Here is a 27,729-nt window from a genome sequence, read left to right as displayed (position 1 = left end):
CCCTCTCGTCTTTTTTTTAATTTTCCAAAAGAAGGAACAGAGGGGGCCAGGTGAGGATATTCCAAAAAAGGCCCAGTCCTCTGTTCTTAACGCTACCTCGCTAACTCGGGAAATGGCGAATAGTTTAAAAGAAAGAAAAATATATATATATATATATCTCTGATGCCTGTCCCCTTCTAGAACCCCCTGAAGAGGGTGGCCACGGCAACTAAGTCTCCATGATTAGTGAACTTCACTGCCACTTCTCAGCCTTTAGTGCCTCCCTCACCCTTAGCAAGCCACTTGCAGAGAGTGACTTTAGTGCAGTGTTTACAGAGGCTCTTACCTAATATTCCCAGTGACTACTTCCACCTAATGCTCCTGCCTAATGTTCCTAACTATTACTTGTACTTAATGTTTCTACCTAAATCTTCCTACCAACTACTATCTATTACTCCTACCATTTTGCCAACAGGCAGGGCTAGCACATAGCTCTCACTACAGGAAAATCTGTTGTTATGAAGAATGAGCTGTGCAAGTTAAGTGTTTTGTGTGACAAGGAGAAATTGTATGTTTGTGGACAGAATGCCAGAAGTTACTGTGTGGGGGAGACAAAATGAAGAGACAGCTACCTGGGTCAGAGGAGTGCAACCTGACAACCACTGAAGTGCTGGCTTTCTATCCAGTTATCACTAACCCTCATGATACTCGGGCTGGTAGTACTGGTAACATCTCTTTGGTCATTAGCTGCCTAACAACTATTACCTACCTTTACTACAGGTATTCACAACAGTAAAACACTACAAGGAAGAATTTGAGCTAGAATTCAACTTCAACTCATTGTTGCTACTTCTTTTATCTTGTGATGCTACACATTCAGACAAACTTATTTTCATCACTGTTATTATCAGTAAGAGTAAATGGTTAAGCAGGCACATTGAGGTAAAGATAACTTTACTGTTGTGCACTTCATAGCATCAGCTGAATTATCTGGCTTACCGAGAGGCTGTAGAATCTGGAAACATAATCTTTATTGTGTGTCTGTATAGTCATCACTCTTATTCATCTTTACTCATCTTAGTGGGGATGAAAAAAATAATGAGAAGCCAGAAACAAACTAGATGCTTTCATCTCCTATAAGAGACTCTTCACTTTGATTTTGTCACCTTTACTAACAAAGTCATAGCTTTTCTCTTCATCAGATTAGTATAATCTTCATTTGTGTGTTTGCATAGTCATCACTCTCATATATTCATCACTCAGCATTCTGAGGATGAGAAAAATTTCTTATACTTCCTTTGAGAGATGCCTCACCATGCTGTAATTTACAGATGTAGGTAAGTGTTTGTAATGTGCTGGGAATGATAGAAAATTTATCAAGAACCCAACATGAGTTTTCTTGGAAAAATAATTTTCAGAACATAAGTGACCTGAGTTTACTTGGGGTGATAAGTGTGTATTTATACAAAAGCTTAGCCTGATTTTACTTAGAATTATAAAGGAAAGGTATTTATATGGGAGGGTATTGATTAAGAGGGTGAAGGCATGTACAGAGCATCAGATTGGGGAAGAGCAGTGTGGTTTCAGAAGTGGTAGAGGATGTGTGGATCAGGTGTTTGCTTTGAAGAATGTATGTGAGAAATACCTAGAAAAGCAAATGGATTTGTATGTAGCATTTATGGATCTGGAGAAGGCATATGATAGAGTTGATAGAGATGCTCTGTGGAAGGTATTAAGAATATATGGTGTGGGAGGCAAGTTGTTAGAAGCAGTGAAAAGTTTTTATCGAGGATGTAAGGCATGTGTACGTGTAGGAAGAGAGGAAAGTGATTGGTTCTCAGTGAGTGTAGGTTTGCAGCAGGGGTGTGTGATGTCTCCATGGTTGTTTAATTTGTTTATGGATGGGGTTGTTAGGGAGGTGAATGCAAGAGGTTTGGAAAGAGGGGCAAGTATGAAGTCTGTTGTGGATGAGAGAGCTTGGGAAGTGAGTCAGTTGTTGTTCGCTGATGACACAGCGCTGGTGGCTGATTCATGTGAGAAACTGCAGAAGCTGGTGACTGAGTTTGGTAAAGTGTGTGAAAGAAGAAAGTTAAGAGTAAATGTGAATAAGAGCAAGGCTATTAGGTACAGTAGGGTTGAGGGTCAAGTCAATTGGGAAGTAAGTTTGAATGGAGAAAAACTGGAGGAAGTGAAGTGTTTTAGATATCTGGGAGTGGATCTGGCAGCGGATGGAACCATGGAAGCGGAAGTGAATCATAGGGTGGGGGAGGGGGCAAAAATCCTGGGAGCCTTGAAGAATGTGTGGAAGTCGAGAACTTTATCTCGGAAAGCAAAAATGGGTATGTTTGAAGGAATAGTGGTTCCAACAATGTTGTATGGTTGCGAGGCGTGGGCTATGGATAGAGTTGTGCGCAGGAGGGTGGATGTGCTGGAAATGGGATGTTTGAGGACAATGTGTGGTGTGAGGTGGTTTGATCGAGTAAGTAATGTAAGGGTAAGAGAGATGTGTGGAAATAAAAAGAGCGTGGTTGAGAGAGCAGAAGAGGGTGTTTTGAAATGGTTTGGGCACATGGAGAGAATGAGTGAGGAAAGATTGACCAAGAGGATATATGTGTCGGAGGTGGAGGGAACGAGGAGAAGAGGGAGACCAAATTGGAGGTGGAAAGATGTAGTGAAAAAGATTTTGAGTGATCGGGGCCTGAACATGCAGGAGGGTGAAAGGAGGGCAAGGAATAGAGTGAATTGGATTGATGTGGTATACCGGGGTTGATTTGCTGTCTGTGGATTGAATCAGGTCATGTGAAGCGTCTGAGGTAAACCATGGAAAGTTGTGTGGGGCCTGGATGTGGAAAGGGAGCTGTGGTTTCGGGCATTATTGCATGACAGCTAGAGACTGAGTGTGAACGAATGGGGCCTTTGTTGTCTTTTCCTAGCGCTACCTCGCACACATGAGGGGGAGGGGGATGGTATTCCATGTGTGGCGAGGTGGCGATGGGAATGAATAAAGGCAGACAGTGTGAATTGTGTGCATGGTTATATATGTATGTGTCTGTGTGTGTATATATATGTGTACATTGAGATGTATAGGTATGTAAATTTGCGTGTGTGGACGTGTATGTATATACATGTGTATGTGGGTGGGTTGGGCCATTTCTTTCGTCTGTTTCCTTGCGCTACCTCGCAAACGCTGGAGACAGCGACAAAGCAAAATAGAAAAAAAAATATAATTTATTTGCCCACCTTGGGAGAGATAAGAATGAGGGTTGACCTTGTCACTGCTTTACATTTTTGAAATAGATTGATGACATAGACATGTGAACAGTTTTTTTGAGAGATTTATGGATAGAGCAACCAGTGGACAGAACATGATATCATGTTAAGAATATGAAAAGAAGAACTTATATATATATATGAGTAGTGGCTGAATGGAAGTAGATGACTGAGGATATGGTTAATGCAGACAGCATACATGAATTTAAGAAGTTTTGTGTGAGTAGAGGAAGTTCAAGATGGGATTCCACAAGTGTAAAACTTGTGGAACGGTTTAGATAAGTAGTTATAAATAGATAATTAGCTTGCCTTTTCATTTTTACCACTTATGTTTAAAACTTTTCACATACATATACTGATTTGTGAGTTTAGTCCATCAGCTTTCCTATGTCAGCTTGCAGGTTCAGACAGTCTGAATCTATATTAGCTAGTGTATTTTGTAGCATATCATCCACAAATTTTGATATTTTGCAAGTTTTGGTATATGCCTTCAGTTCTCTTGTTACTTAATACTTACCTGCATATAGAAATGCTTTCTACATAATTTGGAGGTTACTGGCTACAAATTGATGAACTTTCATACATTTTACTCAATCTTTAATACTGTAACAAGATTATCTGTAACTGCCATATGTATGTGCTCAGAGGTCCAGCTTACATATTATTCTTTCACAGGTATCGTTTGACAGTGTTACGAGCCCTGCCTCACCTTCAGAAATTAGATAATGTCACGGTTGATTCAGAAGAAGTGCAGAAAGCTATGGTTTGTGGTGTACCTTTACCTTCCACAGATGCATCAATGTCATCAAGGTAGGGTCAGTTAAATCATTACTGTATAAGGATTTTTATTTTTTATTTTCCATTTTATACATAGTTACATTTCCCACTTTGGTGAAGCTTTCTTTTTCTTTTGTACTTGTTTATTGTTTCTAGTGGTTGCAAGGTAGTGTCAAGAACAGTTGAAGATAAGGCTACATTTGCTCACATTGATGCTGTACTTGTCATGGGTAATGCACTGAAATCACATCCCTTGTCCATAACCAAGCTCCACTGGCCTTTAGGTGGTTTCCCCTAGTTATTTCATATACCCTTTTCAGTCTATTGACAGCACATTACCCCCTCCATACCACATTGCTCCAATTCACTCTATCCTGTGCATGCCTTGCACCCTCCTGCATGTTCATACCTTAAGGACTCAAAATCTTTTTCACTCCATCCTTCCATCTCCGGTTTTGCCACCCACTTCTTGTCTCCTCCACTTCTAACATTTATAGCCTCTTTGTCAGTCACTCTTCACCCATTCTTTCCAAATGTCCAAACCATTTCAGCTCATCCTCATCAGCTCTCTCAAATCCTGCTCTTCATATTACCACTTTTCTTTTGTACCATGTCATTACTTATTATATCAATCCTCCTATCATCACATATTTTTTTTTTTTTTTTTTTTTTTGCTTTGTCGCTGTCTCCCGCGTTCGCGAGGTAGCGCAAGGAAACAGACGAAAGAAATGGCCCAACCCACCCCCATACACATGTATATACATACGTCCACACACGCAAATATACATACCTACACAGCTTTCCATGGTTTACCCCAGACGCTTCACATGCCTTGATTCAATCCACTGACAGCACGTCAACCCCGGTATACCACATCGCTCCACTCTATTCCTTGCCCTCCTTTCACCCTCCTGCATGTTCAGGCCCCGATCACACAAAATCTTTTTCACTCCATCTTTCCACCTCCAATTTGGTCTCCCTCTTCTCCTCATTCCCTCCACCTCCGACACATATATCCTCTTGGTCAATCTTTCCTCACTCATTCTCTCCATGTGCCCAAACCATTTCAAAACACCCTCTTCTGCTCTCTCAACCACGCTCTTTTTATTTCCACACATCTCTCTTACCCTTACGTTACTTACTCGATCAAACCACCTCACACCACACATTGTCCTCAAACATCTCATTTCCAGCACATCCATCCTCCTGCGCACAACTCTATCCATAGCCCACGCCTCGCAACCATACAACTTTGTTGGAACCACTATTCCTTCAAACATACCCATTTTTGCTTTCCGAGATAATGTTCTCGACTTCCACACATTCTTCAAGGCTCCCAGAATTTTCGCCCCCTCCCCCACCGTGTGATCCACTTCCGCTTCCATGGTTCCATCCGCTGCCAGATCCACTCCCAGATATCTAAAACACTTCACTTCCTCCAGTTTTTCTCCATTCAAACTCACCTCCCCATTGACTTGACCCTCAACCCTACTGTACCTAATAACCTTGCTCTTATTCACATTTACTCTTAACTTTCTTCTTTCACACACTTTACCAAACTCAGTCACCAGCTTCTGCAGTTTCTCACATGAATCAGCCACCAGCGCTGTATCATCAGCGAACAACAACTGACTCACTTCCCAAGCTCTCTCATCCCCAACAGACTTCATACTTGCCCCTCTTTCCAAAACTCTTGCATTCACCTCCCTAACAACCCCATCCATAAACAAATTAAACAACCATGGAGACATCACACACCCCTGCCGCAAACCTACATTCACTGAGAACCAATCACTTTCCTCTCTTCCTACACGTACACATGCCTTACATCCTCGATAAAAACTTTTCACTGCTTCTAACAACTTGCCTCCCACACCATATATTCTTAATACCTTCCACAGAGCATCTCTATCAACTCTATCATATGCCTTCTCCAGATCCATAAATGCTACATACAAATCCACTTGCTTTTCTAAGTATTTCTCACATACATTCTTCAAAGCAAACACGTGATCCACACATCCTCTACCACTTCTGAAACCACACTGCTCTTCCCCAATCTGATGCTCTGTACATGCCTTCACCCTCTCAATCAATACCCTCCCATATAATTTACCAGGAATACTCAACAAACTTATACCTCTGTAATTTGAGCTCTCACTCTTATCCCCTTTGCCTTTGTCAATGGCACTATGCACGCATTCCGCCAATCCTCAGGCACCTCACCATGAGTCATACATACATACATATTGTCCTCAGATATTTCATTTCCAGCTCATTCACTTTCTTCCATACATTTTCATTTATGCCTTAAAACATACTCATTTTTGCCTTCCCAGATAGTGTCTTCTCTTTCTACACATTTCTTACTCCCCCATCCACCCTGTGATGCACCCAGCCTATTTCCATGGTTACATTTGTTACCATGATTCACTCCCAGATGTCAATTCATCCATGTTTTCTCCTTTCAGGCTTACACCCCACCTAACCTGTCTCTTTGTGCTGCTAAACTTAATATCCTTGCTTTTATTGAAATTTCTGCTTATTTACTCTCTTCCGCACATTCTCATTTATTCCTTTAAACATACCCATTTTTGCCCTCCTAGATAGTGACCTCTCCTTCCACTCATTTCTCACCCCTCCACCTTCTGTATGACACTTCTTCCATGGTTACATTTGCTGCCATGTCCATTCCCAGGTATCTATAACACTTCTTCATCAGTGTTTTCTCCATTCAAGCTCACCTCCCACCTAACCTCTCTCTGTCCACTGCTAAAAATAGCTTTGCTTTTATTCACATTAACTCTCAATTTTCTCATTTCTCACATGCTCAAACTTAGACCCCAACTTCTGCAGTTTCTCACTCGAATCTGCCACCAGCACTTCGTCAGTGGCATATAACAATTTACTCAACTCCTAGACCCTCCCCCTACCCCTAACAGACTATATACCAGCCCCTCTCTGTAAGACCCCAGCATTTACCTCCTTCACCATCCTATCTGTAAACATCACACATCAAACCCCCCTGATGCAGATCCACCCACATCTGGCACCAATCACCATTCTCTCCTGTGACTTGCAGACAAGCCATAGTTTATATCTATCTACCTATATCTCTGATGCATATTCCTTCTGGGAACTCCCATTAAGGGGCTGGCCATGGCATAAGTCTCAACTTGTCCCTGTCTTTACATGCCTCCCTTGCATACAGTGTTCCACACATTCTTCCACCATTTCTCTCCTTCCAGTATTTTTCCACTCTGTTTCTCCATGTCACATGTGTTCTTCCTCTCACACTGACCCATTTGGTTGTACTAGCATACACTCTCCTTTTAAACTCCTAATCTTACATTCTTTCCACATTCCCAAACCTCCTCAAAGTATTACATTTCACCCACTGTGCTACTCTACACTCATTCCCTTTGCATTCCCTGCCATACATCTCTCATACACCCCTTCATTTCTTTCTTCATTCTCTCCAGTCATACCACATGTTCCACTTAAATAGCTCGTTTGTACAACCTGGATTCTTGACCTGTGTGACACAATCCATGTCCATGTTTTGGCTACATAGGTCATGGTTATCCTCAAGGCAGAACATCCTCTGTACCGACTGACCACAAACACCTTTGTAATAGTCCACTCTGACGCCATGCCAGGGTTCCTCCTGGAGACTACACACACACTTGAGGATCAAGTCCTTCCTCTCTCTCTCTCTCTCTCTCTCTCTCTCTCTCTCTCTCTCTCTCTCTCTCTCTCTCTCTCTCTCTCTCTCTCTCTCTCTCTCTCTCTCTCTCTCTGTCTCTCTCTCTCTCTCTCTCTCTCTCTCTCTCTCTCTCTCTCTCGTGTTAGTGCACTTTCATACTTCATTCTATATGGTTTTGGGTTTTGCAAAATCTATACTTTAACTCTTTTTTTTCTTTTCAAACACCATTACTTTACATTTATTTGCAGCTACCTTCAATTGCCTATGCTTATACTCATCATGAAAGACACTTACAGTCTTCTTCAACTCCTCTTCATGGTCAGCAAACAATTTGGCATCAGCCATAAACAGACTTGCCATGAGCCACCATGCCTTACTGTCCCATTCCATCTCTGTGCCCCTTTTCCTTAGTTTTGCTTTCATCTCTTTTATCACTCCATCTGTATGAATGTTAAAAAGCCATAGTGACTTCACACAGCCCTGTCTCACACTTGCATGTATACTAAAACTTTTGCCCAACTCTCCATGAACTCTTATACATGCATTTGCTCCTCAATAGAGTGCTTTCACTCAATTTAGAGGTTATCCCCTACCCCATGTATCCATGATACATCTTATCAGGCATTCCATTTGACTCTGTCACATGCTTTCTTCAGATCCATAAAAACTGCAGCTTCTTACCTTTTGCTGAATACTTTTCCACTGTCATCTTTACCAAAGAAATCTGATCACACATCCCTTACCTTTCCTAAAATCCCTTGCTCCTCACTTATTCAGCATTCAGTCACTTCCATCACCAAGTTAATCAACTTTCTTGCACACACTTTTCCTGGTATACTTAATGGAATTATTCTCCTACAATTGCTACTTACACCCTTGGTATCTTTTCCTTTGAATAAAGGAACAATAATAGCTTTCACTAAATTCCCTCGGACAACCATCTTTTTCTTTGCTGGATTACATATCAGATGCATCCACTCTATCACACTTTCTCCTTCATACTTCAGCATTTCAGCCATAATTTTATCCACTCTAGGTGCCTTTCTTACTTTAACTATTATTGCCATTTTTTTTTACCTCCCTTATTACTGTAGGTCCTCGCACTTTTAACCTCTTCCTTCCATCTTCCATACCTATGCATGTAACAACTGCTGCCTCCCCAATTCTTCAAAATACTCTTTTTAACTTCCTTTCACTAACTACTTTTGATTCAGCAACTCCCCTTTCTTACTTCTCACATTAACATTTCCACTCTTACATCCACCTCTTTCCTTTTTCACTTCCTTCTAGAACAATTTCTTGTTTTCCTTAAACTTTTTACTCAACTATTTTCTAAGATCTTCATCCACTCTTCCTTTGCTTTCCTCTGTCAGTGTCTTAACATTCCACTCACAGATCTTATATTCTTCCATCCTCCTTTGCTGAACTTCCACTGGTACATTCCTTTCGAGCAATCTACCATATGGCTTTTTCTTCTCTTCCATAGCATTTCTAATCTCATCTGTCCACCTTGCATTTCCCTTTTTATTCCTGTATCTCACAACATTGTATCCAACTGTCAATTCTACAACCTTAGATAGTACTTCTCTGAACATTTTAAGCACCTCATTCACACAACTGGATCCCTACTTTCACTGCACTTCCACCTAAACTTTCGGTCACCCTAGTTTCATACTCCTTGCTGCATTTTGCTTTTATTCATCTTCTTGCCTTAGTCTACTGATGAAAACTTCTCTGTGTTTCTAGCTGATATTAGCAACTGAGAGGTTGAATGAATCTACAGAGCATCAGACTGGGAGGCATGTTGTGGTTACAGGAGTGATAGAGGGTATGAGGATCATGTGTATCCTCTGAAGAATGTATGTGAAAAATATCTGGGCATGAAGAAAGTTAAGAGTAAATGTGAATAAGAGCAAGGTTATTAGGTACAGTAGGGTTGAGGGTCAAGTCAATTGGGAGGTGAGTTTGAATGGAGAAAAACTGGAGGAAGTGAAGTGTTTTAGATATCTGGGAGTGGATCTGTCAGCGGATGGAACCATGGAAGCGGAAGTGGATCATAGGGTGGGGGAGGGGGCGAAAATTTTGGGAGCCTTGAAAAATGTGTGGAAGTCGAGAACATTATCTCGGAAAGCAAAAATGGGTATGTTTGAAGGAATAGTGGTTCCAACAATGTTGTATGGTTGCGAGGCGTGGGCTATGGATAGAGTTGTGCGCAGGAGGATGGATGTGCTGGAAATGAGATGTTTGAGGACAATGTGTGGTGTGAGGTGGTTTGATCGAGTAAGTAACGTAAGGGTAAGAGAGATGTGTGGAAATAAAAAGAGCGTGGTTGAGAGAGCAGAAGAGGGTGTTTTGAAATGGTTTGGGCACATGGAGAGAATGAGTGAGGAAAGATTGACCAAGAGGATATATGTGTCGGAGGTGGAGGGAACGAGGAGAAGAGGGAGACCAAATTGGAGGTGGAAAGATGGAGTGAAAAGGATTTTGTGTGATCGGGGCCTGAACATGCAGGAGGGTGAAAGGAGGGCAAGGAATAGAGTGAATTGGAGCGATGTGGTATACAGGGGTTGACGTGCTGTCAGTGGATTGAATCAAGGCATGTGAAGCGTCTGGGGTAAACCATGGAAAGCTGTGTAGGTATGTATATTTGCGTGTGTGGACGTATGTATATACATGTGTATGGGGGGGGGGGTTGGGCCATTTCTTTCGTCTGTTTCCTTGCGCTACCTCGCAAACGCGGGAGACAGCGACAAAGTATAATAAAAATAAATAAATATGGATCTGGAGAGAACATTCTATAAGGGTGACAGAGATGCCTTGTGGAAGGTCTTAGAGATATATTGTGTGGGATGAAAGCTGCTAGAAGCAATGAAAGTGTTTTGTCGAATGTATAAGTTGTGGGTACGAGTGGGAAGAGAGGGGAGGTAATAGTCCCTGCTGAATGTTGGTTTGCAGCATAGGTGTGCAATGTCACCAAGGCTTTTTAATGTGTGTATGGATGAGGTGGTGAGGGAGGTAAATGCAAAGGTCTTGGAGGATGGGGCGAGTATGCAGTATCTAGAGGATGAGGGGGATCCTGAGTGAGCATTTACTTGCTGATGACACAGCATTAGTGGCAGATTTGAAAGAGAAACTTCAGAGTTGGTGACAGAGCTTGGAAGAGTATGTGAAAGGAGGAAGTTGAGAGTGAATTAGGTTATTAGGTTTTGTAGGGTAGAGGGACAGCTTATTTGGAGTGTGAGTTTGAATGGAAAAAATTTAGAGGAAGTGAATTGTTTTAGATGCCTGGGGGTGGACATGGCAGCAAATGGCAGTGGAAGTTAGTCATATGGTGGGCGAGGGGACAAAGGTTGTTGGAGCATTGAGGAATATGTGGAAAGAGAGGTTATTATCTAGGGGGGGCAAAAATTGATATGTTTGAAGGTTTGATAGTCTCAGTGATGTTTTATGAATGTGAGTCATGAGCTTTAGATAAGGATGTTTAGAGGACACTGGAGGTGTTGGAAATGAAATGATGAAGGACAATATGTGGTGTCAGTTGTTTATTTGAGTAAATGATAAACGGGTAAAGGAAAGTGGTTGAGAGAGCTGAAAGGGGTGTGCTGAAATGGTTTGGATGTATGGAGAGAATGAGTGAGGAGGGGTTGATAAGGAATATGTATGTGTTGCAAGTGGAGGGGAAAAGGATCAGGGGTAAACCAAACTAGAAATGAAAAAATGTAATGAAAAATATTTTGAATGGTTGTGGCCTGAATATGCAGGAGGGTGAAAGGTGTGCACAGGATTGAAGGAATTAGAATGATGTGGTATACAGGGGTCGACCTGCTGGTAATGGACTGAATCAAGGCATGTGAAGCAGCTGGGGCTGTGGTTTTGGTGCATTCCTCATACAGCCAGAGTATAGATGTGAGAAAATGTGACTTATCTTCATCTGTTCCTGGTACTACCATCTTAATGTGGGAAATGGCATGCAAGTATGAAAGAAGAAGAGAAAGATATATCTAATGATCTTGGTACCTATCTTTCACTACATCACGATCTATCTGAACATGGATTGAATTTCATTATTGATATATCATACCAGCTTTTGAGTTCGTTGAGATCCCCTTTAAGCTTATGTAGTCATAATCTTGGCATCATCCTTAGACATGTTCGGTTAAGAGTTTATTGCATTTGGCTTGTTGCGTATGTATACCAGGGAGAATTGTTCCTAAACCAAGCCCTGTACTATGCAGTTGGTGACCCCAGATCATTTCAAGACTGCTTGTTTAACCCTTAAACTTTGAAGCCCCCAAAATGTAAGGATGTCCCAGTTCATGGGTTTATTGAAAAATTCAAAGCATATTTTAGTTTTATCAGCTGGTAGGAAATATCAGTAGTAGCTAAGAAAAAGAAATCAGTCAAGCAAACTTTCCTTATTTGTTGTAAAGACGTTTAAAATTTGTGTGCTTGCTGATGATGCATTACCTACCTTATCCCTGCTGATATGACTTATTATGATTATGTCCACTTTTTTGCCAAATGACCAGTGTACTTGATTTATGTAATTCATGTATGTATTTGTTTTCATTTTATGATAATGCACTTCAGAATATTAGAGAGCTGTTGTTAACATGATACTCATTGAGTAATAGATAATGATTGTGTGAGATGTTTTTCTATGCACTATAAGGTTTTTACATTTTTTTTTTTTTTGCTTTGTCGCTGTCTCCCGCGTTTGCGAGGTAGCGCAAGGAAACAGACGAAAGAAATGGCCCAAACCACCCCCATACACATGTATATACATACGTCCACACACGCAAATATACCTACCTACACAGCTTTCCATGGTTTACCCCAGACGCTTCACATGCTCTGATTCAATCCACTGACAGCACGTCAACCCCGGTATACCACATCGATCCAATTCACTCTATTCCTTGCCCTCCTTTCACCCTCCTGCATGCTCAGGCCCCGATCACACAAAATCTTTTTCACTCCATCTTTCCACCTCCAATTTGGTCTCCCACTTCTCGATCCCTCCACCTCCGACACATATATCCTCTTGGTCAATCTTTCCTCACTCATTCTCTCCATGTGCCCAAACCATTTCAAAACACCTTCTTCTGCTCTCTCAACCACGCTCTTTTTATTTCCACACATCTCTCTTACCCTTACGTTACTTACTCGATCAAACCACCTCACACTACACATTGTCCTCAAACATCTCATTTCCAGCACATCCATCCTTTCTGCGCACAACTCTATCCATAGCCCACGCCTCGCAACCATACAACATTGTTGGAACCACTATTCCTTCAAACATACCCATTTTTGCTTTCCGAGATAATGTTCTCGACTTCCACACATTCTTCAAGGCTCCCAGGATTTTCGCCCCCTCCCCCATCCTATGATCCACTTCCGCTTCCATGGTTCCATCCGCTGCCAGATCCACTCCCAGATATCTAAAACACTTTACTTCCTCCAGTTTTTCTCCATTCAAACTTACCTCCCAATTGACTTGACCCTCAACCCTACTGTACCTAATAACCTTGCTCTTATTGACATTTACTCTTAACTTTCTTCTTTCACTCACTTTACCAAACTCAGTCACCAGCTTCTGCAGTTTCTCACATGAATCAGCCACCAGCGCTGTATCATCAGCGAACAACAACTGACTCACTTCCCAAGCTCTCTCATCCCCAACAGACTGTATACTTGCCCCTCTTTCCAAAACTCTTGCATTCACCTCCCTAACAACCCCATCCATAAACAAATCAAACAACCATGGAGACATCAGACACCCTGCAAACCTACATTTACTGAGAACCAATCACTTTCCTCTCTTCCTACACGTACACATGCCTTACATCCTCGATAAAAACTTTTCACTGCTTCTAACAACTTGCCTCCCACACCATATATTCGTAATACCTTCCACAGAGCATCTCTATCAACTATATCATATGCCTTCTCCAGATCCATAGATGCTACATACAAATCCATATGGCTTACATAATTTCCAAATATATCATTTACTCCTGGGGATAGGGGAGAAAGAATACTTCCCACACATTCCTCACTTGTCGTAGAAGGCGACTAAAGGGGACGGGAGCGGCGGGCCAGAAACCATCCCCTCCTTGTATTTTAACTTTCTAAAAGGGGAAACAGAAGAAGGAGTCATGCGAGGAGTGCTCATCCTCCTCGAAGGCTCAGATTGGGGTGTCTAAATGTGTGTGGATGTAACCAAGATGAGAAAAAAGGAGAGATAGGTAGTATGTTTGAGGAAAGGAACCTGGATGTTTTGGCTCTGAGTGAAACGAAGCTAAAGGGTAAAGGGGAAGAGGGGTTGGGATTGTCTTGGGAGTAAAGTCAGGGGTTAGTGAGAGGACAAGAGCAAGGGAAGGAGTAGCACTACTCCTGAATCAGGAGTTGTGGGAGTATGTGATAGAGTGTAAGAAAGTAAATTCTAGATTGATATGGGTAAAACTGAAAGTTGATGGAGAGAGATGGGTGATTATTGGTGCATATGCACCTGGGTATGAGAAGAAAGATCATGAGAGGCAAGTGTTTTGGGAGCAGCTGAATGAGTGTGTTAGTGGTTTTGATGCACAAGACCGGGTTATAGTGATGTGTGATTTGAATGCAAAGGTGAGTAATGTGGCAGTTGAGGGAATAATTGGTGTACATGGATTGTTCAGTGTTGTAAATGGAAATGGTGAAGAGCTTGTAGATTTATGTGCTGAAAGAGGACTGTTGATTGGGAATACCTGGTTTAAAAAGCGAGATATACATAAGTATACGTATGTAAGTAGGAGAGATGGCCAGAGAGCATTATTGGATTATGTGTTAATTGATAGACGCACGAAAGAGAGACTTTTGGATGTTAATGTGCTGAGAGGTGCAACTGGAGGGATGTCTGATCATTATCTTGTGGAGGCAAAGGTGAAGATTTGTGGGGGTTTTCAGAAAAGAAGAGAGAATATTGGGATGAAGAGAGTGGTGAGAGTAAGTGAGCTTGGGAAGGAGACTTGTGTGAGTAAGTACCAGGAGAGACTGAGTACAGAATGGAAAAAGGTGAGAACAAAGGAGGTAAGGGGAGTGGGGGAGGAATAAGATGTATTTAGGGAAGCAGTGATGGCTTGTGCAAAAGATGCTTGTGGCATGAGAAGCGTAGGAGGTGGGTTGATTAGAGAAGGTAGTGAGGGGTGGAATGAAGAAGTAAGATTATTAGTGAAAGAGAAGAGAGAGCCATTTGGACGATTTTTGCAGGGAAAAAATGCAAATGAGTGGGAGAGGTATAAAAGAAAGAGGCAGGAGGTCAAGAGAAAGGCGCAAGAGGTGAAAAAGAGGGCAAATGAGAGTTGGGTTGAGAGAGTATCATTAAATTTTAGGGAGAATAAAAAGATGTTTTGGAAGGAGGTAAATAAAGTGCGTAAGACAAGGGAGCAAATGGGAACTTCAGTGAAGGGCGCGCATGGGGAGGTGATAACAAGTAGTGGTGATGTGAGAACGAGATGTAGTGAGTAGTTTGAAGGTTTGTTGAATGTGTTTGATGATAGAGTGGCAGATATAGGGTGTTTTGGTTGAGGTGGTGTGCAAAGTGAGAGGGTTAGGGAAAATGATTTGGTAAATAGAGAAGAGGTAGTAAAAGCTTTACCATCCAAACCGGCAAGGCAGCAGGTTTGGATGGTATTGCAGTGGAATTTATTAAAAAGGGGTTGACTGTATTGTTGACTGGATGGTAAGGTTATTTAATGTATGTATGATTCATGGTGAGGTGCCTGAGGATTGGCAGAATGCTTGCATAGTGCCTTTGTACAAAGGCAAAGGGGATAAGAGTGAGTTCTCAAATTACAGAGGTATAAGTTTGTTGAGTATTCCTGGTAAATTATATGGGAGGGTATTGATTGAGAGGGTGAAGGCATGTACAGAGCATCAGATTGGGGAAGGGTAGTGTGGTTTCAGAAGTGGTAGAGGATGTGTGGATCAGGTGTTTGCTTTGAAGAATGTATGTGAGAAATACTTAGAAAAACAAATGGATTTGTATGTAGCATTTATGGATCTGGAGAAGGCATATGTTAGAGTTGATAGAGATGCTCTGTGGAAGGTATTAAGAATATATGGTGTGGTAGGCAAGTTGTTAGAAGCAGTGAAAAGCTTTTATCGAGGATGTAAGGCATGTGTACGTGTAGGAAGAGAGGAAAGTGATTGGTTCTCAGTGAATGTAGGTTTGCGGCAGGGGTGTGTGATGTCTCCATGGTTGTTTAATTTGTTTATGGATGGGGTTGTTAGGGAGGTGAATGGAAGAGTTTTGGAAAGAGGGGTAAGTATGCAGTCTGTTGTGGATGAGAGAGCTTGGGAAGTGAGTCAGTTGTTGTTCGCTGATGATACAGCGCTGGTGGCTGATTCATGTAAGAAACTGCAGAAGCTGGTGACTGAGTTTGGTAAAGTGATTGAAAGAAGAAAGTTAAGAGTAAATGTGAATAAGAGCAAGGTAATTAGGTACAGTAGGGTTGAGGGTCAAGTCAATTGGGAGGTAAGTTTGAATGGAGAAAAATTGGAGGAAGTAAAGTGTTTTAGATATCTTGGAGTGGATCTGGCAGCGGATGGAACCATGCAAGCGGAAGTAAATCATAGGGTGGGGGAGGGGGCGAAAATTCTGGGAGCTTTGAAGAATGTGTGGAAGAAGAGAATATTATCTCGGAAAGCAAAAATGGGTATGTTTGAAGGAATATTGGTTCCAACAGTGTTGTATGGTTGCGAGGCGTGGGCTATGGATAGAGTTGTGCGCAGGAGGATGGATGTGCTGGAAATGAGATGTTTGAGGACAATATGTGGTGTGAGGTGGTTTGATCGAGTAAGTAATGTAAGGGTAAGAGAGATGTGTGGAAATAAAAAGAGTGTGGTTGAGAGAGCAGAAGAGGGTGTTTTGAAATGGTTTGGTCACATGGAGAGAATGAGTGAGGAAAGATTGACCAAGAGGATATATGTGTCAGAGGTGGAGGGAACGAGGAGAAGTGGGAGTCCAAATTGGAGGTGGAAAGATGGAGTGAAAAAGATTTTGAGTGATCATGGCCTGAACATGCAGGAGGGTGAAAGGCGTGCAAGGAATAGAGTGAATTGGAACGATGTGGTATACAGGGGTCGACGTGCTGTCAGTGGATTGAACCAGGGCATGTGAAGCGTCTGGGGTAAACTATGGAAAGTGTGTGGGGCCTGGATGTGGAAAGGGAGCTGTGGTTTCGGTGCATTATTACATGACAGCTAGAGACTGGGTGTGAACAAATGGGGCCTTTGGTGTCGTTTCCTAGCGCTATCTCGCACACATGACGGGGGAGGGGGATGTTATTCCATACGTGGCGGGGTGGCGATGGGAACAAATAAAGGCAGATTATGAATTATGTACATGCGTATATATGTAGGTGTCTCTGTGTATATATATGTGTACATTGAGATGTATAGGTATGTATATTTGCGTGTGTGGATGTGTATGTATATACATGTGTATGTGGTTGGGTTGGGCCATTCCTTCGTCTGTTTCCTTGCGCTACCTCGCTAACGCGGGAGACAGCAACAGAGGAAAATGAATAAATAAATACATCATTTATTCATTATATTTTGTTTACGTAATTTACATTGCTTACAGATTTATACATTTTTTTTATTCAGTGTAGTAACTTGAACTATCTACATATGCCTACAATCACTTGTCCTAAAACATTCCACTCTTAGTTATGTTATATCATATTGTGATTAAGATGATATTCAACATCCTCCAAATCAGTATCACTTTCATTAAAGCCTCAGAGACAACTAATGTGCTGGGCCAAGCATACATTGTGGCTGCATGTCAGTTTGAGAAAATTGGGGAGTAAACCTGCTTGGGAGGGATATGTCTATACCATCTCAGTTTGCATGATATGGGTAACTTAAACTTATTTTTCTGTGTTAATTGTAGTTGCTAGTGACATAAGGCATCTCGGCATTCCAGAAAAGTGTGCCTTTTAACTGAAATGTGGGTGGGAAGAGACACAGGCAATCACATGTATGACTGCAGTGCCTGTGTAAGGAATCCATATATGATAATTGAAGTACATGGGGTGTTCAGTGTTGTAAATGGAAATGGTGAAGAACTTGTAGATTTGTGTGCTGAAAAAGGACTGGTGATTGGGAATACCTGCTTTAAAAAGAGAGATATACATAAGTATATGAAAGTAAGTTGGAGAGATGGCCAGAGAGCGTTACTGGATTATGTGTTAATGGAAAGCGCGTGAAAGAGAGAGTTTTGGATGTTAATGTGCTGAGAGGTGCAATTGGAGGGATGTCTGATCACATTATCTTGTGGAGATGAAGGTGAAGATTTGTATAGGTTTTCAGAAAAGAAGAGAGAATGTTGTTGTGAAGAGAGTGGTGAGAGTAAGTGAGCTTGGGAAGGAGACTTGTGTCAGGAAGTACCAGGAGAGACTGAGTGCAGAATCGAAAAAGGTGAGAGCAAATGGCAGAAGGGGAGTGGGGGAGGAATGGGATGTATTTAGGGAAGCATTGATGGCTTGCGCAAAACATGCTTAGAAAGGGTAGTGAGTGGTGGGATGAAGAAGTAAGATTTTCATTGAAAGAGAAGAGAGAGGCATTTGGATGATTTTTACAGGGAAATAGTGCAAATGAGTGGGAGATATATAAAAGAAAGAGGCAGGAGGTCAAGAGAAAGGTACAAGAGGTGAAAAAGAGGGCAAATGAGAGTTGTGGTGAGAGAGTATCATTAGATTTCAGGGAGAATAAAAAGATGTTTTGGAAGGAGGTAAATAAAGTGCATAAGACAAGGGAACAAATAGGAACATCGGTGAAGGGGGCTAATGGGGGGGTAATAAGGAGGTAATAACAAGTAGTTGTGATGTGAGGAGATGGAATGAGCATTTTGTAGGTTTGTTGAATGTATTAGATGATAGAGTGGCAGATATAAGGTGTTTTCGTCGAGGTGGTGTGTGAAGTGAGAGGGTTAGGGAAAATTATTTGGTAAACAGAGAAGAGGTAGTAAAAGCTTTGCAAAAGATGAAAGCTGGCAAGGCGGCGGGTTGGGATGGTATTGTAGTGGAATTTATTAAAAAAAGGGGGTGACTGTGTTGTTGACTGGTTTGTAAGGATATTTGATGTATGTATGGCTCATTGTGTAGTGCTTGAGGATTGGTGGAATGCTTGCATAGTGCCGTTGTACAAAGGCAAAGGGAATAAAGGTGAGTGCTCAAATTACAGAGGTATAAGTTTGTTGAGTATTCCTGGTAAATTATATGGGAGGGTATTGATTGAGAGGGTGAAGGCATGTACAGAACATCAGATTGGGGAAGAGCAGTGTGGTTTCAGAAGTGGTAGAGGATGTGTGGATCGGTGTTTGCTTTGGGAAGGGAAAGTATGTGAGAAAATACTTAGAAAAACAAATGGATTTGTTTTTTAGCATTTTTGGATCTGGGAAGGATATGTTAGAGTTGATAGAGATGCTCTGTGGAAGGTTTTAAGAATATATGGTGTGGTAGGCAAGTTGTTAGAAGCAGGGGAAAAAATTTTAACGGGATGTAAGGCATTGGGGTACGTGTAGGAAGAGAGGAAAGAGATTGGGTTTTCAGTGAATGTAGGTTTGCGGGGAGGGGGGGTGTGATGTCTCATGGTGTTTAAATTTTTTTATGGATGGGGGTTTTTAGGGAGGTGAATGAAGAGTTTTGGAAAGAGGGGGAAGTATGCAGTCTGTTGTGGAGAGAGGAGCTTGGGAAGTGAGTCAGTTGTTGTTCGCGAAGATACGCGCTGGTGGGTGATTAATGTAAGAAACTGCAGAAGCTGGTGACTGAGTTGGTAAAGTGTTGAAAGAAGAAAAAATTAGGTAAATGTGAATAAGAGAGGTAATTAGGGTTCAGTAGGGTTTAGGTCAAGTTCCCAAATTGGGAAAGGGAAGTTTGAATGGAAAAAAAATTGGAGGAAGTAAAGTGTTTTTTAGATTATCTTGGAGTGGATTGGCAGGGATGGAACCATGCAAGCGGAAGTAAATTTATAAAGGGGGGGGGAGGGGGCGAAAATTCTGGAGCCTTTGAGAAGGGGTGGAAGAAGAGAATATTTCTCGGAAAGCAAAATGGGTATTGTTTGAAAGGTTATTGGTTCCACGTGTTTTATGGTTGCGAGCGTGGGCTATGGATCGAGTTTTTGCGCAGGAGGATGGATGTGTGGGGAAAAGAGATGTTTGAGGACAATATTGGGGGTGTGGGTGGTTTGATCGAGTAAGTAATGTAAGGGTAAAAGAGATGTGTGGAAAATAAAAAAAGTGTGGTTGATGAGAGCAGAGAGGGTTTTTTGAAATGGTTTGGTCACATGGAGAGTGAAATGAAAGGGAAAAATTGACCCAAAATGGATATTTTGTGTCAGAGGTTGAGGGAAGAGGGGAGTGGGAGTCCAAATTGGAGGGGGAAAGATGGAGTGAAAAAAATTTTGAGTGATCATGGCCTGAACATGGGAGGAGGGTGAAAAGGGGTGCAAGGAATAGAGTGAATTGGAACGATGTGGTATACAGGGGTCGGGCGTGCTGTCGTGGATTGAAAACCCGGGGATGGGGAAGCGTTGGGGTTAAATATGGAAAGTTTTTGTGGGGCTGGGTGTGGAAAAGGGGCTGTGGTTTCGGGGCATTATTACATGACGGTTGAGAATGGGTGTGAACAATGGGGCCTTTGGTGTCTTTCCTAGGGTATCTCGCAACATGAGGGGGGGGGAGGGGGATGTTATTCCATACGTGGCGGGGGTGGCGATGGGAACAAATAAAGGCAGATTATGATTATGTACATGCGTATCATATGTAGTGGGTCTTTTTTTATTTTTTTGTGTTTTTTTCACTATTTCGAGTGTTAAAAGGTATTGTTTTGATATATTTTTGCGTGTGTGGATGTGTTTGTATATCATGTGTTATGTGGTTGGGTTGGGCCATTCCTTCGTCTGTTTCCTTGCAAAACCCGCGCTAAAGCGGGGGAGACAGCAACAGAGGAAAATGAATTAAAATAAATAATAATTTTTCATTATATTTTGTTTACGTAATTTACCATGTTACAGAATTATACTTTTTTTTTTATTCAGTGTAGTAGTAACTTGAACTATCTACATATCCCCTTCAATCACTTGTCCTAAAACTTTTCCACTCTTTTTTGTTATATCATATTGTGATTAAATGTTATTCAAATCCCCCAAATGTTTCACTTTCATTAAAGCCTCAGGACAACTAAGTGCTGGGCCAAGCATACATTGTGGTGCAGGTCAGTTTGGGAAAATTGGGAGAAAAACCCTGCTTGGGGGGATATGTTATTACCATCTCAGTTTGCATGATATGGGAAAACTTAAAACTTATTTTTTCTGTGTTAATTGTAGTTGCTTGACATATGGGATCTGGGGCATTCCAGAAAAGTGTGCCTTTTAACTGAATTGGGGGTTTGGGAAAGAGACAAAGGCAATCACATGTATAAACTGCAGTGCTGTGTAAGGAATCCATATATGTTTAATTGAGTACATGGGGTGTTCAGTGTGTAAAATGGAAATGGTGAAGAACTTGTAGATTTGTGTGAGAAAAGGACTGGTGATTGGGTTACTGCTTTAAAAAGAGAGATATACATAAGTTTATGATAAGTAAGTTGGAGGGGTGGCCGGGAGGGGCGTTACTGGATTATGTGTTAAGGGAAAAAGCGCGTGAAAGAGAGAGTTTGGATGTTAATTTTGCTGAGAGGTGCAATTGGAGGGATGTTGATAAATTATCTTTGTGGAGATGAAGGTGAAGATTTGTATAGGTTTTCAGAAAAGAAGAGAGAATGTTGTTGTAAAGAAGAGTGGTGAGAGTAAGTGAGCGGGGGGAAAGGGGAGGACTTGTGTAGGAAGTACCAGGAGAGACTGAGTGCAGAATCGAAAAAGGTGAGAGCAAATGGCAAAGGGGAGTGGTGGGGGAGGAATGGGATTTATTTAGGGAAGATTGAGGGTTTTTGGGCGCAAAACTATGCTTTAGAAAGGGTATTGTGAGTGGTGGGATGAAGAAGTAAGTTTTTATTTAAAGGGGAAGAAGAGAGGCTTTTTGGGTGATTTTTACAGGGAAATAGTGCAAAATGAGTGGGAGATTATAAAAGAAAGAGGCAGGAGGTCAAGGAAAGGTACAAGAGGTGAAAAGGGGGGCAAATGAGAGTTGTGGGGAGGGGAGTTCATTAGATTTCAGGGAGAATAAAAGATGTTTTGGAAGGAGGTAAAATAAAGTGCAAAGACAAGGGACAAATAGGAAATCGGTGAAGGGGGCTTTAAAGGGGGGGTAATAAAGGGGGGTAATAACAAGAGTTGTGATGTGAGGAGATGGAATGAGCATTTTGTAGGGTTTTTTGAATGTAATTAGATGATAGAGTGGCAGTTATAGGTGTTTTCGTCGAGGTGGTGGTGAAAATGGAGGGTTAGGGAAAAATTATTTGGTAAACAGAGAAGGGTAGTAAAAAAGGGTTTGCAAAAGATGAAAGCTGGCAAGGCGCGGGGTTTGGGGTGGTTTTTGTAGTGGAATTTATTAAAAAAAAAGGGGGGGATGTGTTGTTGACTTGGTTTGTAAGGATATTTGATGTATGTATGGCTCATTGTGTAGTGCTTTAGGATTGGTGGAATGCTTGCATAGTGCGTTGTACAAAGGCAAAAGGGAAAAAAGGTGAGTGCTCAAATTACAGAGGTATAAGTTTGTTGAGTATTTCCTGGTAAATTATATGGGAGGGTATTGATTGAGAGGGTGAAGGCATGTACAGAACTTTAGATTGGGGAAGGCAGTGTGGTTTCAGAAGTGGGGAGAGGATGTGTGGATCAGGTGTTTGCTTTAAAAAAGGTATTAAGGGAAATACTTAGAAATACTTTTTTTTTTTTGCTTTGTCGCTGTCTCCTGCGTTTGCAAGGTAGCGCAAGGAAACAGACGAAAGAAATGGCCCAACCCACCCCCATACACACGTATATACATACACGTCTACACACGCAAATATACATACCTACTCAGCTTTCCATGGTTTACCCCAGACGCTTCACATGCCCTGATTCAATCCACTGACAGCACGTCAACCCCGGTATACCACATCAATCCAATTCACTCTATTCCTTGCCCTCCTTTCACCCTCCTTCATGTTCACGCCCTGATCACACAAAATCTTTTTCACTCCATCTTTCCACCTCCAATTTGGTCTCCCACTTCTCCTCGTTCCCTCTACCTCCGACACATATATCCTCTTGGTCAATCTTTCCTCACTCATTCTCTCCATGTGCCCAAACCATTTCAAAACACCCTCTTCTGCTCTCTCAACCATGCTCTTTTTATTTCCACACATCTCTCTTACCCTTACGTTACTTACTCGATCAAACCACCTCACACCACATATTGTCCTCAAACATCTCATTTCCAGCACATCCATCCTCCTGCGCACAACTCTATCCATAGCCCACGCCTCGCAACCATACAACATTGTTGGAACCACTATTCCTTCAAACATACCCATTTTTGCTTTCCGAGATAATGTTCTCGACTTCCACACATTCTTCAAGGCTCCCAGGATTATCGGCCCCTCCTCCACCCTATGATCCACTTCCACTTCCATGGTTCCATCCGCTGCCAGATCCACTCCCAGATATCTAAAACACTTTACTTCCTCCAGTTTTTCTCCATTCAAACTTATCTCCCAATTGACCTGGCCCTCAACCCTACTGTACCTAATAACCTTGCTCTTATTCACATTTGCTCTTAACTTTCTTCTTTCACACACTTTACCAAACTCAGTCACCAGCTTGTGCAGTTTCTCACATGAATCACCCACCAGCGCTGTATCATCAGCGAACAACAACTGACTCACTTCCCAAGCTCTCTCATCCACAACAGACTTCATACTTGCCCCTCTTTCCAAAACTCTTGCATTCACCACCCTAACAACCCAATCCATAAACAAATTAAACAACCATGGAGACATCACACACCCCTGCCGCAAACCTACATTCACTGAGAACCAATCACTTTCCTTTCTTCCTACACGTACACATGCCTTACATCCTCGATAAAAACTTTTCACTGCTTCTAACAACTTGCCTCCCACACCATATATTCTTAATACCTTCCACAGAGCATCTCTATCAACTCTATCATATGCGTTCTCCAGATCCATAAATGCTACATACAAATCCATTTGCTTTTCTAAGTATTTCTCACATTCATTCTTCAAAGCAAACACCTGATCCACACATCCTCTACCACTTCTGAAACCACACTGCTCTTCCCCAATCTGATGCTCTGTACATGCCTTCACCCTCTCAATCAATACCCTCCCATATAATTTACCAGGAATACTCAACAAACTTATACCTCTGAAATTTGAGCACTCACTCTTATCCCCTTTGCCTTTGTACAATGGCACTATGCACGCATTCCGCCAATCCTCAGGCACCTCACCATGAGTCATACATACATTAGATAACTTTACCAACCAGTCAATAATACAGTCACCCCCTTTTTTGATAAATTCCACCGCAATACCTTCCAAACCTGCTGCCTTGCCGGCTTACATCTTCCGCAAAGCTTTTCCTACCTCTTCTCTGTTTACCAAATCATTTTCCCTAACCCTCTCATGGAGAGAATGAGTGAGGAAAGTGACTGGTTCTCAGTGAATGTAGGTTTGTGGCAGGGGTGTGTGATGTCTCCATGTTTGTTTAATTTGTTTATGGATGGGGTTGTTAGGGAGGTGAATGCAAGAGTTTTGGAAAGAGGGGCAAGTATGAAGTCTGTTGTGGATGAGAGAGCTTGGAAAGTGAGGGGGCGTAAATTCTGGGAGCCTTGAAGAATGTGTGGAAGTCGAGAACATTATCTCGGAATGCAAAAATGGGTATGTTTGAAGGAATAGTGGTTCCAACAATGTTGTATGGTTGCGAGGTGTGGGCTATGGATAGAGTTGTGCGCAGGAGGGTGGATATTCTGGAAATGAGATGTTTGAGGACAATGTTTGGTGTGAGGTGGTTTGATCGAGTAAGTAATGTAAGGGTAAGAGAGATGTGTGGAAATAAAAAGAGCGTGGTTGAGAGAGCAGAAGAGGGTGTTTTGAAATGGTTTGGGCACATGGAGAGAATGAGTGAGGAAAGATTGACCAAGAGGATATATATGTCGGAGGTGGAGGGAATGAGGAGAAGTGGGAGACCAAATTGGAGGTGGAAAGATGGAGTGAAAAAGATTTTGTGTGATCGGGGCCTGAACATGCAGGAGGGTGAAAGGCGGGCAAGGAATAGAGTGAATTGGATCGATGTGGTATACCGGGGTTGACGTGCTGTCAGTGGATTGAATCGGCATGTGAAGCGTCTGGGGTAAACCATGGAAAGTTGTGTGGGGCCTGGATGTGGAAAGGGAGCTCTAGGTTTCGGGCATTATTTCATGACAGATAGAGACTGAGTGTGAACGAATGGGGCCTTTGTTGACTTTTCGTCGTTCTACCTCACACACATGAGGGGGGAGGGGGATGGTATTCCATGTGTGGCGAGGTGGCGATGGGAATGAATAAAGGCAGACAGTGTGAATTGTGTGCATGGGTATATAAGTATGTGTCTGTGTGTGTATATATATGTGTACATTGAGATGTATAGTTATGTATATTTGCGTGTGTGGATGTGTATGTATATACATTGTGTATGGGCGTGGGTTGGGCCATTTCTTTCATCTGTTTCCTTGCGCTACCTCGCAAACGCGGGAGACAGCGACAAAGCAAAATAAATGAATAAGTAAATATGTATATATATGTCTGTGTGTATATATATGTATACGTTGAGATGTATAGGTATATATATTTGTGTGTGTGGACGTGTATGTATACACCTGTGTATGTGGGTAGGTTGGGCCATTCTTTTGTTTGTTTCCTTGCCCTACCTCGCTAACGTGGTAGACAGCAACAATGCTCAGATTGGTGTGTCTAAATGTGTGTGGCTGTAACCAAGATGTAAAAAAAAGAAGAGATAGGTAGCATGTTTGTGGAAATGAACCTGGATGTTTTGGCTCTGAGTGAAACAAAGCTCAAGGGTAAAGGGGAAGAGTGGTTTGGGAATGTCTTGGGAGTAAAGTCAGAGGTTACTGAGAGGACAAGAGCAAGGGAAGGAGGAGCACTACTGAAACAGGAGTTGTGGGAGTATGTGATAGAATGTAAGAGTGTAAATTCTAGATTAATATGGGTAAAACTGAAAGTTGATGGAGAGAGATGGTTGATTATTGGTGCATATGCACCTGGGCATGGGAAGAAAGATCATGAGAGGCAAGTGTTTTGGCAGCAGCTGAATGAGTGTGTTAGTGGTTTTGATGCACAAGACCATGTTATAATGATGGGTGATTTGAATGCAAAGGTGAGTAATGTGGCAGTTGAGGGGGAAAATTTTGGGATACATGGGGTGTTCTGTGAAATGGAAAAAGGGAAAAGCTTGTAGATTTTGTGCTGAAAAAGGACTGGGGATTGGGAAAACCTGCTTTAAAAAGAGAGATATACATAAGTATATGAAAGTAAGTTGGAGAGGTGGCCAGAGAGCGTTACTGGATTATGTGTTAATGGAAAGCGCGTGAAAGAGAGAGTTTTGGATGTTAATGTGCTGAGAGGTGCAATTGGAGGGATGTCTGATCATTATCTTGTGGAGATGAAGGTGAAGATTTGTATAGGTTTTCAGAAAAGAAGAGAGAATGTTGTTGTGAAGAGAGTGGTGAGAGTAAGTGAGCCTTGGAAGGAGACTTGTGTGAGGAAGTACCAGGAGAGACTGAGTGCAGAATCGAAAAAGGTGAGAGCAAATGGCATAAGGGGAGTGGGGGAGGAATGGGATGTATTTAGGGAAGCATTGATGGCTTGCGCAAAACATGCTTAGAAAGGGTAGTGAGTGGTGGGATGAAGAAGTAAGATTTTCAGTGAAAGAGAAGAGAGAGGCATTTGGATGATTTTTACAGGGAAATAGTGCAAATGAGTGGGAGATGTATAAAAGAAAGAGGCAGGAGGTCAAGAGAAAGGTACAAGAGGTGAAAAAGAGGGCAAATGAGAGTTGTGGTGAGAGAGTATCATTAGATTTCAGGGAGAATAAAAAGATGTTTTGGAAGGAGGTAAATAAAGTGCGTAAGACAAGGGAACAAATAGGAACATCGGTGAAGGGGGCTAATGGGGGGGTAATAAGGAGGTAATAACAAGTAGTTGTGATGTGAGGAGATGGAATGAGCATTTTGTAGGTTTGTTGAATGTATTAGATGATAGAGTGGCAGATATAAGGTGTTTTCGTCGAGGTGGTGTGTGAAGTGAGAGGGTTAGGGAAAATTATTTGGTAAACAGAGAAGAGGTAGTAAAAGCTTTGCAAAAGATGAAAGCTGGCAAGGCAGCAGGTTGGGATGGTATTGTAGTGGAATTTATTAAAAAAAGGGGGTGACTGTGTTGTTGACTGGTTTGTAAGGATATTTGATGTATGTATGGCTCATTGTGTAGTGCCTGAGGATTGGTGGAATGCTTGCATAGTGCCGTTGTACAAAGGCAAAGGGAATAAAGGTGAGTGCTCAAATTACAGAGGTATAAGTTTGTTGAGTATTCCTGGTAAATTATATGGGAGGGTATTGATTGAGAGGGTGAAGGCATGTACAGAACATCAGATTGGGGAAGAGCAGTGTGGTTTCAGAAGTGGTAGAGGATGTGTGGATCAGGTGTTTGCTTTGAAGAATGTATATAAGAAATACTTAGAAATACTTTTGCTTTGTCGCTGTCTCCTGCGTTTGCAAGGTAGCGCAAGGAAACAGACGAAAGAAATGGCCCAACCCACCCCCATACACACGTATATACATACACGTCTACACACGCAAATATACATACCTACTCAGCTTTCCATGGTTTACCCCAGACGCTTCACATGCCCTGATTCAATCCACTGACAGCACGTCAACCCCGGTATACCACATCAATCCAATTCACTCTATTCCTTGCCCTCCTTTCACCCTCCTTCATGTTCACGCCCTG

At 42.0% G+C, this 27,729-nt stretch overlaps 1 protein-coding gene across 4 annotated transcripts in view; it reads left to right on the top strand.

Annotated features, from left to right (window-relative positions):
• LOC139753743 (uncharacterized) overlaps nt 1-27,729 on the top strand; it is a 264,930-nt gene that overhangs the window by 87,310 nt on the left and 149,891 nt on the right. For all 4 annotated transcript variants that reach the window (XM_071670543.1, XM_071670541.1, XM_071670544.1 and 1 more), the window contains exon 4: nt 3,925-4,059. In XM_071670543.1, the coding sequence (XP_071526644.1) occupies nt 3,925-4,059 (135 nt within the window). The remainder of the gene's footprint in view (nt 1-3,924; nt 4,060-27,729) is intronic.

This window comes from Panulirus ornatus, chromosome 15 (genome assembly GCF_036320965.1).
Source record: "Panulirus ornatus isolate Po-2019 chromosome 15, ASM3632096v1, whole genome shotgun sequence".
Taxonomy (NCBI): Eukaryota; Metazoa; Arthropoda; class Malacostraca; order Decapoda; family Palinuridae; genus Panulirus; species Panulirus ornatus.
Note: the sequence above shows the minus strand (reverse complement) of the source record. Positions and strands in the feature narration are given on the sequence as shown.